This window comes from Rhinoderma darwinii, chromosome 7 (assembly GCF_050947455.1).
Source record: "Rhinoderma darwinii isolate aRhiDar2 chromosome 7, aRhiDar2.hap1, whole genome shotgun sequence".
In the NCBI taxonomy this organism is placed as follows: domain Eukaryota; kingdom Metazoa; phylum Chordata; class Amphibia; order Anura; family Rhinodermatidae; genus Rhinoderma; species Rhinoderma darwinii.
This window is the reverse complement of record NC_134693.1, coordinates 54115456-54129914: the sequence shown is the minus strand read 5'-3', so window position 1 is coordinate 54129914 and position 14459 is coordinate 54115456. Positions and strand designations below refer to the sequence as shown.

General features: G+C 43.3%; 1 protein-coding gene across 1 annotated transcript; it reads right to left on the bottom strand.

Moving 5' to 3' along the window:
• Positions 1–6474: 6474 nt before the first annotated feature.
• LOC142657453 (general transcription factor II-I repeat domain-containing protein 2-like) lies at positions 6475–14177 on the bottom strand. Its single transcript, XM_075832483.1, has 3 exons — positions 12702–14177; positions 6633–6774; positions 6475–6542 (listed from the first exon to the last, which is right to left on the bottom strand). Exons 1-3 carry the CDS (start codon positions 14175–14177, stop codon positions 6475–6477), a joined length of 1686 nt encoding a protein of 561 aa, XP_075688598.1.
• Positions 14178–14459: the final 282 nt, after the last annotated feature.

The following is a 14459-nucleotide window of genomic DNA, read 5'->3' as shown; positions in this document are numbered from 1 at the left end:
TATTTACGTTTCTGACCCATGTTGGGTCATGTGAATTATTAGAAGGAATTCTCTGGTGGATTCCTAACTAGTTATCCGAAGGTTTCGGATTTAAATTGTTTTTATAAAACTGTAAAATTAATAAACGGCTGCTGTGGCCATTTCACATCCAACCTCGGTGTCACGTGTCTTTCCTAAAGGTGGGGGTGGGGGGATAGGATGGGGTAAAGGAAGGTTCGTTAACACACGACTCTACTTAGGCAGGTCATGTCCACCACAGGTAACTAACCATTTCAGAGAACGTTATTACTTTTGTACTGTTGATCACTTCACCTCTGTATACTATGGTACAATAGGGAGGATAGTCCTAGGTTACTCCTGGCTTTGATGGGTTTACTTAATATTTCTATAGTGATTGTGGCACAATCCTGTCCGGTGTGACCCTTATTCTCCTGGGATTGTTTTTACTTATGTTTTTTGATTGTTTTTGTACTATGTCTGTCTAATTATTGTCGGGGGTATCTCGTCCTCTGAGTGGGGACTAATAAAGTTTACATATTTCTCATAAAATTTGATTGATTGATTGATTGATTGATTTATTAGTTCATTAGACATATTGGTTCTGTGAAACTTACTGCTGTGAGCAGTTCTTTTCAAAACTTACCAAAGAGTCGACTGCGCTCCAGACTGGCTGACACAGTAGCAACATCTTCAATACCAGCTAACATCACACACCTCACCAAAGAAAAGCAGTTCCAGCCATCACATTAGGGGTGAGTTAATTAAATGTTTGACCAAATATAGCAGGCAAATTTTTAAGTTGATAGTTTTGTATGGCCCGCGAATGATGTTATAAATAACCAAATGACCCTTGGCAGAAAAAAGGTTCCCCACCCCTGATGTAGAGGATGTTGGGAATGTGCTGGGGCAGTGACGTCACTGTCATGTCACCTCATTTGCATAAATAAGCCTACGGGTCCATAATACACACTTGCCAATTTCATGTGCACAGGTTTTACTCAAAGAGTATAAAGAATTTTTTTTTTTCGAGACTAGTGACAAACACAGTTTGCCTAAATTTCTCTATGCATTAGAAATACTGGACTTATTTGCTATATTAGGCACAGTGTACACTAGAGGTGACACCCTTCTTATGCAACACCGGTTGTAAAAAAACCAAAACGAAAACAGCAACACAGGTATGGATGACTGTTAATGATCTGCCAGGCACAGATTCTGTATCCACGCCCATAGGTAATCAGTCTGCACCTGCTTCTATGTCTGTGAGACTGACTCCATCTTCCACCACTCAGGATGGCAGGCTTAGGAGTGGGAGAGCCTATCACAGCCTGGCCAGACGGAGCTAGCTCCCGCCCTCTGTCTATTTATACCTGCCTTTCCTGTTCCTCCTTGCTTGTGATTCTTCTCTGTTGGTTTCCTGGCCCTGCTGCAGCTTCTTGAACTACTTGTCCCTGCTTCGTATTGACCCTGGCTTACTGACTACTCTTCTGCTCTGCGTTTGGTTCCTCGTACACTCCTGGTTTGACTCGGCTTGTTCACTACTCTCCTGCTCTGCGTTTGGCACCTCGTACTCTCCTGGTTTGACTCGGCTCGTTTACTACTCTTGTTGCTCACGGTGTTACCGTGGGAAACTGCCCCGTTTCCCTTTGTTCTGTGTTTCCTTGTCTTGTTGTCTGTCGTGCACTTACTTAGTGTAGGGACCGTCGCCCAGTTGTACCCCGCCGCCTAGGGCGTGTCATTGCAAGTAGGCAGGGACTGAGTGGCGGGTAGATTAGGGCTCACTTGTCTGTTTCCCTATCCCTGTCATTACAATGACAGTGAAGTATAAGAGAATATGTGGATAATTTTTTCATTGAATTTCCATACCACTATTGATCCATACAACAAAGCAATCACATAGGAGTTGAAGCAGATGCTGCCATTTTATTGCTTTATTTTGTTCTTAGTACCAGCATACTACAGTGGGTAAATGTTATTATCTAAACAGAAACATGGCAGAGGCACATTATCAAATTGCTGCTAATCTACTTTATTGTATGTACTTTATCAGTGATTCTATGGACAAGACAACATACTCCATCAGTCTGATGACACCGATAGTGAGCCCCCTGATAGCCCTCTTTATTGTCTCATCAGGGGCACTGACCTGTTCTGCATCGAAGAGCAACTTCTTTTTATTTATATTTAAATAGCTTTTATGGATTTTATATTTTTATTGCTGCATTTCAGTTGCGGGTTTATTCCAGCAGTGTAAAAGTCATGTTATTATAGTTTTATATTGTACAGTCACGTGTCAATAAAGAGAAAGTAACATTTTAAAACCATAGACAATAATCCAATTACTATTCAACCAATGTGTACTGTACATGTGAAACTTATTATACTGTATAATTTAATATAACTTCACTGTATTTATTTATACTATATTGACTTCCTAAGTAATAACTTTACCCAAGCTATACCTGTAAAGGATTTGCCTGACACAGCTTCTGTGTCGACGCCCGTGGTTAATCAGCCGGCATCTGTTCCTAGATCTGCTAGAGTGACTCGATCTGCTACCACTCAGGCTGGTAGGCTGAGGAGTGGGAGAGCCTATCGCAGCCTGGCCAGATGGTTCTAACTCCCGCCCTTGGTCTTCTTATACCTTCATTTGCTGCTTGTCCTTTGCCTGTGATTCTCCTGTTTCCTGGCTCTGCTGTTTCTGCTGTTACCATTGACCTCTGCTTTTTATTGACCCTGGCTTGACTGACTATTCTCCTGCTCTGCATTTGTTACCACGTACACACCTGGTTTGACTCGGCTCGTCCACTACTCTGTTGCTCACGGTGTTGCCGTGGGCAACTGCCCACTTCCCTTGCTTCTGTGTACCCTGTCTTGTTTTGTCTGTCATGCACATATTCAGCGTAGGGACCGTCGCCCAGTTGTACGCAGTCACCTAGGACAGGCTGTGCAAGTAGGCAGGGACTGAGTGGCGGGTAGATTAGGGCTCACCTGTCTGTCTCCCTATCCTGACATTACATAATCACAGGCCCATTTACCTTTTCTACCCTGGTCCCTGACACACTATGGACCCCCTTGAGGCCCTGGCTCAGCAAATGCAGGGTCTCTCCCTACAGGTCCAAGACCTGGCTCAGAGGTGAAACCAGCGTGATGCTACCCAGGTAGTAACCTCCACACCACCTCTTGAACCCCACCTCAAGTTGCATGACCGCTTCTCAGGGGACCGGAAGTTTTATTTTTCCTTTCGGGAAAGTTGTAGGCTCTATTTCCGTTTAAGGCCCCACTCCTCAGGTTCTGAGAGCCAGCGAGTGGGTATAATTATGTCCCGGCTCCAGGACGGCCCACAGGACTGGGCCTTCTCCTTGGCCCCTGACGCCCCTGAACTCTCTTCTGTTGACCTTTTCTTTTCGGCTCTCGGACTCATCTATGACGAGACTGACAAGACTGCCTTTGCCGAGAGTCAGCTGGTGACCTTACGTCAGGGTAAGAGACCCGTTGAGGAGTACTGTTCTGACTTTAGGAAGTGGTGTGTAGCTTCTCGGTGGAATGACCCTGCCTTGAGGTGCCAGTTTAGATTGGGTCTGTCGAACGCTTTGAAAGACCTGTTAGTTAGTTATCCCTCTTCTGACTCTCTAGATCAGGTTATGGCTTTAGCGGTACTTCTTGACCGACGTCTCAGGGAATGACGACTTGAACCTTTTTGTGCCTTCTCCTCTGGCTCCCCTATGATGGCTCCCGAGGCTCCGTTGCTCCGTTCTTCCACGGAAAACTCGGATGAACCGATGCAACTCGGGGCCTCCTTGTCTCCCCAACAACGTAGAGAGTTCCGCAGGAAGAATGGTCTCTGCTTCTACTGTGGGGATGGCAAGCATCAAGCGAATGACTGTCCTAGGCGTAAGAATAAGCAGCCGGAAAACTTCCGTGCCTAAGTGACCATCGGGGAGGTCGCTTGGGCTCACAGGTATTTCCCGTATACATGAAACCTAATAAGATCTTGCCTCCCTTTCAGGTCTCTATTTATGGTAGGTCTTCGTGGACTCAGGGTCTTCTGCTAATATTATGTCTGTGGAATTTACTATGTCTCTAGCTATGCCATTGATTGATTTGCCTAAACCTGTCCAGGTAGTGGGTATCGACTCCACTCCACTTGCTAATGATTATTTTACGCAGCATACCCCTGTTTTTGAACTCATTGTGGGCTCCATTCATTTGGAGCAGTGTTCTGTGTTGGTGATGCAGGGATTATCGTCCGTGTTGGTTTTAGGCCTTCCTTCGTTGCAGATGCATAATCCCACGTTTAACTGGAATACTGGGGATCTCACTAAATGGGGTAATGAATGCATGACGTCCTGTTTTTCTATTAATTTGGTTTCTCTCGCTGAGGAGGTGGACACTCTACCTGAGTTTATTCAGGATTTCGCTGATGTTTTTTCTAAAAAGGCTTCCGAAGAGTTACCACCTCATAGAGAGTACGATTGCGCAATCGATTTGGTACAAGGAGCTAAGCTCCCTAAGGGTAGGATGTTTAATCTCTCTTGTCCCGAACGTGAAGCCATGAGAGAATATATCCAGGAAAGGGTTACATTCGCCCCTCTACTTCTCCAGTAGGTGCTGGCTTCTTCTTCGTAGGGAAGAAGGGTGGTGATCTTGTTCTGCTAACCCCTTGTTTGTGGTCGGGGATCTGGTGTCGCTGTCTTAAAAAAATTTGCGCCTTAAAGTTCTGTCCAAAAAATTTGCTCCCCGGTATATACGGCCGTACAAGGTCATTAAGGTCCTTAACCCTGTCTCCTTCCGGCTGGAGTTACCCCCGTCTTTTCAAATACACAACGTGTTCCATGCCTCCCTCCTGAAACGCTGCTCCCCGTCCTTGGCTACCTCGAGGAAACCTCCTGTCCCTATTCTCACCCCTGAAGGGGTGGAATTCGAGGTGGCCAAGATTGTGGACAGCAGGATGGTCCAAGGCTCCCTCCAGTACCTGATCCATTGGAGAGGATACGGGCCTGAGGAGAGGACTTGGGTACCCGCCCGGTATGTTCACGCTGGGGTATTGCTCAGGAGGTTCCATCTTCGGTTCCCCAATAAGCCAGGTCCACCTAGGAAGGGTCCAGTGGCCCCTCATAAAAGGGGGGGTACTGTAAAGGATCTGCCAGCTTCTGTGTCGACGCCCGTGGTTAATCAGTCTGCATCTGCTCCTAGGTCTGATAGAGTGACTCGATCTGCTACCACTCAGGCTGGTAGGCTGAGGAGTGGGAGAACCTATCACAGCCTGGCCAGATGGAGCTAGCTCCCGCCCTCGGTCTATGTATACCTTCATTTCCTGCTCTTCCTTTGCCTGTGATTCTGTCTTGTTTCCTGGCTCTGCTTTTCCTGCTAGTACTATTGACCTCTGCTTCAAATTGACCCTGGCTTTACTGATTACGTTCCTGCTCTGTGTTTGGTACCTCGTACACTCCTGGTTTGACTCGGCTCGTTGACTACTCTTGTTGCTCACGGTGTTGCCGTGGGCAACTGCCCCATTTCCCTTAGCTTCTGTGTACCCTTGTCTGTTTGTCTGTCGTGCACTTATTGAGCGTAGGGACCGTCGCCCAGTTGTACGCCGTCACCTAGGATGGGCCGTGCAAGTAGGCAGGGACTGAGTGGCGGGTAGATTAGGGCTCACCTGTCTGTCTCCCAACCTCGTCATTGCAACAGTCCTACTAGCTCTTTGTGTTGTACTGAAGCAGGTGAATTCCGACCATAAAGAAGGAAACTGCTAAGCTTGCTGAGCTACGCTGTTTCCGTAAGTCCCATAGATCTGATTAGTAGTTACGGAAACAGCATAACTCGCATGCTTCGCTGCTTTCATAACTGTCATTCACTACTATGGAAGTTACGGAAACAGCGCAGCTCAGCGAGCTACACTGTTTTCTTCTTCATGGTCAGAAATCAGCAGGAACACAGAGAGGTAGAACTGGATTTAGGGGGCCCGGTTCTAGAGAGGTGCGAGTCCCAGAGGTGGGACCCAAATCTATCTTACATTTATGACATATCCTGTTGGGAAAACATCTTTAAGTAAGTCGGAACAACTTACTGCTGCGAGTTCTTTTCAAAACTTACCAAAGAGTCGACTGGGCTCCAGTCTGACCGACGCATCATCATCAATACCGGCTAACATCACACAACTCACCAAAGAGAAGCCGTTCCAGCCATCACATTAGGGGTGAGTTAATAAATGTTTGACCAAATATAGCAGCCAAATTTTTAAGTTGATAATTCTGTACGGCCCGCGAATGATGTTCTAAATATCCAAATGGCCCTTGGCAGAAAAAAGGTTCCCCACCACTGGTCTAGACTATGTATGACATTATTTATCTGTATTTTATGTACTACATCCGGATCTTGCTTATCCTCCGTTGCTTGACCCCTAGCTAGTGCAGGGCAAGAGAGAGAGGTGCATGACACAGGGATTCAGAGAACACTAAAGAGAAAGCCCTGTCATGCAAGGCAACTCAGGTGTCCAGATTTCCCTCCAGCACCCACCTCTGCCCACAGTCGTCCAGCAACTAACAAAAAAATGTCACAAGAGTGTGTAAAAACAATGTAAAAGCCATACTCACCATCCCAACACTGCACGCTGCCCTACTTATCTTTACTTCCATCTGCAGTGGTGACGTCTACAGCAGTCACATGACTCTGTGTCAGGACGTCACTGCTGAAGCTGGCAGCAGAAACCAGTGGGGACTGAGCAGCATTGAGACCGGAGCCGCAGGGGATTGGTGAGTGTGGGCTTCCATCCTATGTAGACAACAGAAAAATAAGTGCATTTTTCGTCTATATATATATATATATATATATATATATATATATATATATACATATATATATATATATATATATATATATATTATTTTTTCCTTTGAAATATTCCATTTCTATTCTGTGAAGTAAACCTTTATTCCGCTATAAAACTGACGACTTGTTTTTGGATTGCATTATAGCACACTGAATCAAATTTTCTCCGTAGAATAATGAAACCTGCAACACTGGCAATTATTTACAACCCCATTTAGAAGAAAAAGGCCAGAATGCAGTCTTAAAGTAATATAAATGAATATATTACTTAGGTCATAATACAAGCTGCACAATATATTTTATATGCTGTGCGGGATATGACATCCACTCTATTAATGGCCGCTGTTTATAGAGTTTTATCTGTTGGAATATTTACTGCACTGAAAAGGGCAAATGGATTTCTGGTGGTTTAAAGTGAATTATAAATTAAGTGCAAACAAGGTTCTGTTTATGTGAGAGAGGGAGAAAAATGGGAACAGTTATCAAAAGTCAAGATAATTAGAGTGATTACATTGTGGATAATTCATGTGGAACATTATACGGATAACCTCATGTGTCCAAATGTAATGGATCATTGCAATTTGAATGGCATAATTGTATTATTTAACATTGTACATACTCACTTCTTTACTGTGTGACACGCAAACGCAGGTTGCCTGCTATGAGCATAAGCCTATTACATTCATATATATATATATATATACATATATATATATATATATATATATATATATATATATATATATGAACACAGGTCGCATCTATTGTGATTTACAAAGCAAGGAAATATAGCAGATCAAATATTATTACAATTGAGAAACATGGTGTATGGATTCCAAAATTGGAGCGGTCTGCTTATTATAGTAATGTGCTGTTTATAAACAGAGCTTAAAGGGAACCTGTCACCAGCATTTCACCTATTGAACTTTACTTATCCCTCACTGGCCGCTGCTATCAAAAGTTCATTGCCGTTATCCCCTCTCCTAAACTCCTCCTCCTACTGTAAATAACGGTCTGCAAACATTTTGCGCCTTTTATCGTAATAATCCGGTGTCCCTTTGTGCGCACACACCAGAAGAGGACATCAATGCATAAGCGCAGGATTGTGTGTCCTGGGGGAAGACGAGGAGCTGTCAATCAAAAGTAAGAAGGCGGGAAAAACTCGGAAAGACTTGAGAAATGAAGATTTGACTCTTTTCAAACAAAGATTTGACTCTTTTCAAATGAAGATCTGACTCTTTTATGCTCATTTGCATACGGTGTGGGAACACTAAAAAACTGAATACTAAAGCTACAGAGCCGACTAAGAAGACAATTATAGGTTATATAGAAATGATTTTTCACCCACTACCACCAGGTATTGCTGGTTTAATAGGTGAAATGCTGGTGACAGGTTCCCTTTAAAATTACTGGCCGCACAAATAATCAAGCAGGACTCCACTTGTGAAGGCATGCTCTGGTGATTTACATTCTGGAGAGTATAGTGTCCAGGTCTGTTACAGATTCAGAGTCCAGTGGCTGAAACGATCTGGCAGCAGGGTAAAATAGTAAGAGTGGTCAAATAACAGTTCAGGTTTGGTACATAGTTAAGCGTCACAAGACGTGAGGCAGAGATGTGGTCAGGAAACTATCTAAGTTTGGTACACAGATAAGCGGAAACAGGTTATAGCATGATATAGCGACGTAGTCAGGAAAACAATCCAGGTTCGATACACAGATAAATGTCAACAGGTTGTAGCGTGAGACACAGACGTAGTCCGAAAACAATCCATGCTCGATGCACAAAAAAAGCAGCATGGTAAGGAAACAATCCAAATTCAGTGCACAAATAAGTATCAACAGTTTCTACATAGGTAGAAAGGAACTAAACTATAGGCAGGAAGCTCAATAATCTGGCAATCAGCAAGTACAAGGGTCAGACTTTTATAGTATGCCAAAAGGGTGAAACCAATCAATGCAAGGAATCCAGGGAGGCAAAAGTCAACAGAAACTAGACAACAGATTCTGCACTGGCACTGTCCAGCAACACAAGTTAGTTCAGTGAGAAGAGCTGCTACCTGGGACACAGGCGTTTCTGGATTCAAAGCCTGACGTATAGGGGGGAAATTATTAACTTTTCTATACCAGTTTTCTGGCATAAAAATTACTTTTGTGCTATTTCTACAATGCATGGTATGTCTCTAAAAAAGGTGCGGAGCTTAATGAAAGAGATGGGGCCACCCACAGCCGACTAAATTATAATAATTTACACCAGAAGCTGGTGTAAACTATGGTGCAAATCTACGACAGCTCGAAGACGGCCAGGGATCCGGTTAATTTATTAAGAGGCATACGCCTCGTAATAAATTAGGCACAATTTACTCCAACTATCTTTATAATAAGATTGGTGTATGAAATGAATACATTTCCTGCATAGTCTTTAGACTAGATACTGTATAGTATTCTGATGTGGCAAAAACTAACTTTTCCATTGCAATTATAAGAGCTCTAAGCTGAATATGACAACAAGCTTGTTGACTGTTTCCATTGACGACCAGCAGAATAAGCTGTAACTCAGGACCAATGGGAGATAAGTAATGCAATGTACTTACGTTTTTCAACTTTCTATGCAGAAATGGTATACAATATGTAAAATGGTGTTCAAAAGTGAACATACCCTTTGAACATTTTTTAAATAAACTCTTTTGCTAACCCTACTTATGGCCTTAGCCTCAAGACTCTAAACTACACATTACAAGTTATGATTTTTCTAGGTCTACAATAGGGGGAAAAGTACAATAAAATACATGCAATGTACTTATATAGCAATTCATCTTGTAGATCAGTTCTATATAAGCTGTATAACTGCAAAACGTTAAAATTTGGACATACACTTTAAAAATGTTCTATTGTAGTGTAGAATTGATAATTTCTTCAATTATGACAGAGTCTGTAGACCCTGAGGTAGCGAAGCAATCTAATACCGTAACACTGTTCCTTATTATTTTGACTGTATTTGCTTTACTCCAAACAAAGAGGACCAAAGAGGTCTACTTTTTTGCAAATCTAAGAGGAGCATAGATGTTTTTTGGATGGTCAGGGTTTCTGCATTGCTACTCTCCTATAAATTCTATTTTTTGCCAGTCTCTTGCTTATTGTGTCATGAACACTTTGTTAAGACTAGAGAGACCTGCAGTTTTTTTTTCAATCCTTTTCTAAAGTATTTTGTAACTTAGAGTTGTCACGGTTCCATGGAGTAATTATGGCCACTCCTGGGAATACTCACTGCTGGTCTATTTGGTCAATGACACCAGTTAGGAGTCCTAGAAATTACTTTGTAACCCTTTCCGGACTGATATATTTCACATAAACAGAATACCTAGATGGTATACCATATGTAATCCAATGATACCGGGAGATTTGGAAAGATCAATATTATTACAATAGACTAAATAACTAAAAACTATTACTGATATAATGAAGTCTTGTAAAATATGGTACAGATGTTATCAAGGAGGGACAACTAAGGAAAACTTCCAGAATGACACCTTCAGCACAGTATGTTCTGCTCCCAATATTCCCATGTAATTATCTATTCCATTTACCCGTGTTCTTCTGTACAGGCTTCAAACATACTATTGTTTAGTGGTTAAAGTAAACAAATGTTTAATCACTGTCATTATCATCTAGGGTGATGTTGAAATTAATTTTTCAACTCCACATGGGAGCTACACAGATAAAGATTCAAATGGAAATTTCATCCTTTTAACAAGTGATGTGTACTGTCTGCATACAACAATTCCGATAATAAAAAAAAATTATAATTTGTGTCTTTCCTCAGCCAATAATCTCAAGAACATATGTAACTGCAATTTACTGAAAAATGTGAAGGAAATCTACATCTCACATCTTAGCCCGCTTCATATAATTTGCGTGGGTCAGCCGTGTGTTATAGCCGACACTTCACTGCAATGAATGCCCGCGACATCTAAGCCATTATAAAGAGTGGGCGGCTCGCTCCAACCTCCCACCAGCACACCTGCGATGCAATTGCGGGGTGCCAATGGTTGTCATGGCAGCCTGTGGGCCTAATGAATGCCCCCCAGGTCTGCCACTAGGGTGCTCTTATTAACCCCTTCGCGCACCCAGACCTATTACGTCCGGGTGGTGATGTTTGGAGCGTGCTTACGTGCTGAGCGCGCTCCATATGCTGCGGGTGTAGGCTGTATTTTACAGCAGACACCTGGGACTAATAGCCAGGAGCAGCGACTAATAGCCAGTATATTATGATACTGATAGTCTTAAACGAAGCCCTTCATAAGAGTACAAAGATGGCAGACCTGGTGGCCTTTATTAGTCACTGCCATGACAACCATCGGCACCCGGCGATTGCGTCGGGGGAGATAATGCAAAGTCACAGGGAGCCGCCCGCGTTTCTAACGGCTTATATGCCGGGGTTGCTTTTGACCGCTGCATCTAAAGGATTAAATAAGCAGGATCCCGCTGGAGCGGATCCCGCTTGTTAGACTGACCGCTGTTCCACTTACGCTGTTCCATACATCCGACACGCTTGTTCTGTGGAGCAGGTTCAGACCATGAGTTCGCTCCATACTCCCCCACCCGGAATTGGCTACAGCACTCATAATGCACTCATAATGCCACAATGCCCTCTGTAGATAATGCCACACATCTCCTGTGTCACGTTGGGTGCATAGACCCACTGGGTCGTACCGCCTTAATGGTATGGCAGCAGGCCAACAAGATACAGGTCAAAGTCTATATATAGTTCAAATAGGTGTATCTGTGGTAACTTCGGACAGTAGCAAGACAGGCTCGGATGGGACTCTGGCAGAAGGCAGACACCAGGCGTGGTGTAACAGGACAGGTGTAGTACTCAGCGCAGCACGACTCCAACTCTATACGGCACTTGGTTCTGGATATCACGGGACACAGGTAGCAGGAACGGGAACACTGGGAACACTAAGGGACCATTTGCAGAGACGAACATAGGTAAACGACAACAACGCTAAGGCAATGCAGGAAGGGGCAGGGCCCTTCTTATAGTCCAGGGTGCTCATGGACTAATTTGGTCTTTAATTCAGGTGCCCGTGCTGGCCCTTTAAGAGCGGGCACGAGCATGCGCGTGCACCCTATGGGACACGGCCGAGTGAAGCGGAAGTGAGCGCTGGCATCTCCTGAGGAGATGTGGACCAGCGCTCACTGAACCATGGCTGCGGCCGTCAGGAGGTGAGTAAACCTGACAGCCCGCGGCCATGGGCATTACATCCTGTAGATAGAGCCACACGTCCCCCTGTAGATAAAGCCACGCAGCACCCCTGTAAATAGTGCCACACAGCCCCCTGTACATGGTGCCCCACTCTGCACCCTGTAGATCAGGGGTCTCAAACTCGGCCGTGTGGATGGGCCGCATAATGAAAAAATTGGAAGTTGAAGGGCCGCATTACAAAAAAAATTTGATACCATACAAAATTGTTGTTATTTGTGTTTCAATACTTTTTATTGGAGGTTTACAAGAAAAGGTATACTGTAGATCAAACAATGCAAATTACAGTTGGGAGCATTCCCCGAAGATCGAATCATCAATTTTATTTTATTTATTTGAACTACTATAACATTAGTATAATAATACCGCTAGGTTTAAACTTCCCGGAAATTTGTGAGTTTACACAATCTAGTTTTCTACTTTAAGTGTCGCTAAATGCAGTCTGGCAGCTCAGTTGGCAGCGTTTGGCAGACACAAGAACGTCAATATTGGGCTTAATATCATGGGCGGTAGCCAATCGCAATGTTGCACGAAGATGTTCATCCGTAAGTCTTGACCGTAACGCTGATTTGTTAATCTTCATTGAAGAGAAGAACTGTTCACATACATACGTACTGCCAAACATGGTCATGATCCTGGCAGTGGCATTAACAAGTTTTGGAAACTTTTCTTGAGAGACAAACTTGTAGAAATCTGGAACACCAATGTCCATATACTTCTGTTTAAGAACAGTGTCGCACTGCAAGTCCACAATCTCCATCTGCAGATCTTCTGAAACGCAAGTGACGTCTACTGCAAACGGAGTGGCAAAGAGTGCAAATTCAGGTTCAAGATCCCGGAACTCATGAAAACGTTGATTAAACTCTTGCAGTAATTGAGAAATGATATCTGAGTAATAACTGAGGTGTTGTGGTTCAACTCGTATCGACTGCAAAGCGGAGAAATGTGCCAAATTGCTAGACTTCAGCTGTTTGGCCCACAAAGACAGCTTACATCTGAATGCCTTGACACTGTCATACATCATCGTAATCATCTGCTTTGGGCCCTGAAGTTTCAAGTTGAGTGTGTTGATGTGTTCTGTGACATCTGTTAGAAACGCTAAATCAGATAGAAAAGCTGGGTCAGAAAGTTGGAGAGCGTCGTTATCTTTTAGTGCCATAAAAAGCGCTATCTCCTGTCTTAAAGCAAAAAATCTCTTCAACACGCTTCCCCGACTCAACCATCTGACCTCGGTATGATACAGCAAGTCTCCATATTCAGTGTCCATATCGGATAAAAAATGAGTGAACTGCCTATGGTTAAGACCTCTTGCCCGTATAAAATTAACCGTCTTAACAACAAAGTCCATAACTTCTTTCATTTTTAGACTTTTGCTACACAGCGCTTCCTGATGCAGAATGCAGTGTATTGCACTGAAAGGACTTGACAAAGAAAGCTGGTTTCGTTTTGCTTTCAATAAGCCCACAACACCAACATTTTCTGAACACATTGCTGGTGCACCGTCAGTTGCCACGGACACGAGTTTATCCCATGGCAGTCCTGCTGTGTTAATACAACCTTCGAGCTCTTTAAAAATGTCACGACCGGTTGTTGTGCCTTTCATAGGTAATAAATCTAATAATTCCTCGGTTATGTTTAGGTCTCCATCAACCCCACGAATAAAGACAGCACAATATGCAGTATCTGTTACACCAGTACTCTCGTCAAGCGCTATGGAAAATGCTGCAAAACCTTGCGCTCTTGTAATCAGTTGCTGATAAATGTTACCAGCAGATTCAGTGATTCTACTAGCAACAGTATTTGCCGACAAGCTTATGCCTTCAAACAGTTTCTGTTTGACCGGACAAATAATTTCACATGTCTTTATAAAACAGTCTTTAATGAACTGGCCTTCAGTGAATGGTCTTGAAGATTTTGCTATCATGTTACTAAGGACAAAACTCGCTTTTACTGAAGATTCGCTTGACTTATTAATACTTGAGAAAAAGGTTCGCTGTTTTTTAAGCGATGCTTTCAGTTGCTGAACCTTTTCATCACGTATTTTGCCAGACAGTGCATCATACTGTTCTCCATGCTGCGTCATGTAATGTCGACGCACATTGTAGTCCTTGAGCACCGCGATAAACTGCAAACAAATCAGACACTGGGCTCTGTCTTTTACCTCTGTGACAAAATATAAGTTTTCCCACTTGTCCTAGAATATTAGTTTCTCATCAGCAATCTTGCAATTTTTCGATGACGACGCCAATAAAGACTGTAAAGGGGTTCTCTGGGAATTGAAAAATATGTCCGTTAGCAACCCTGTACTGCCCCCATATAAATATATCATAGTTTGCTGCCACATGGAATTATAGTGCCCTCATAG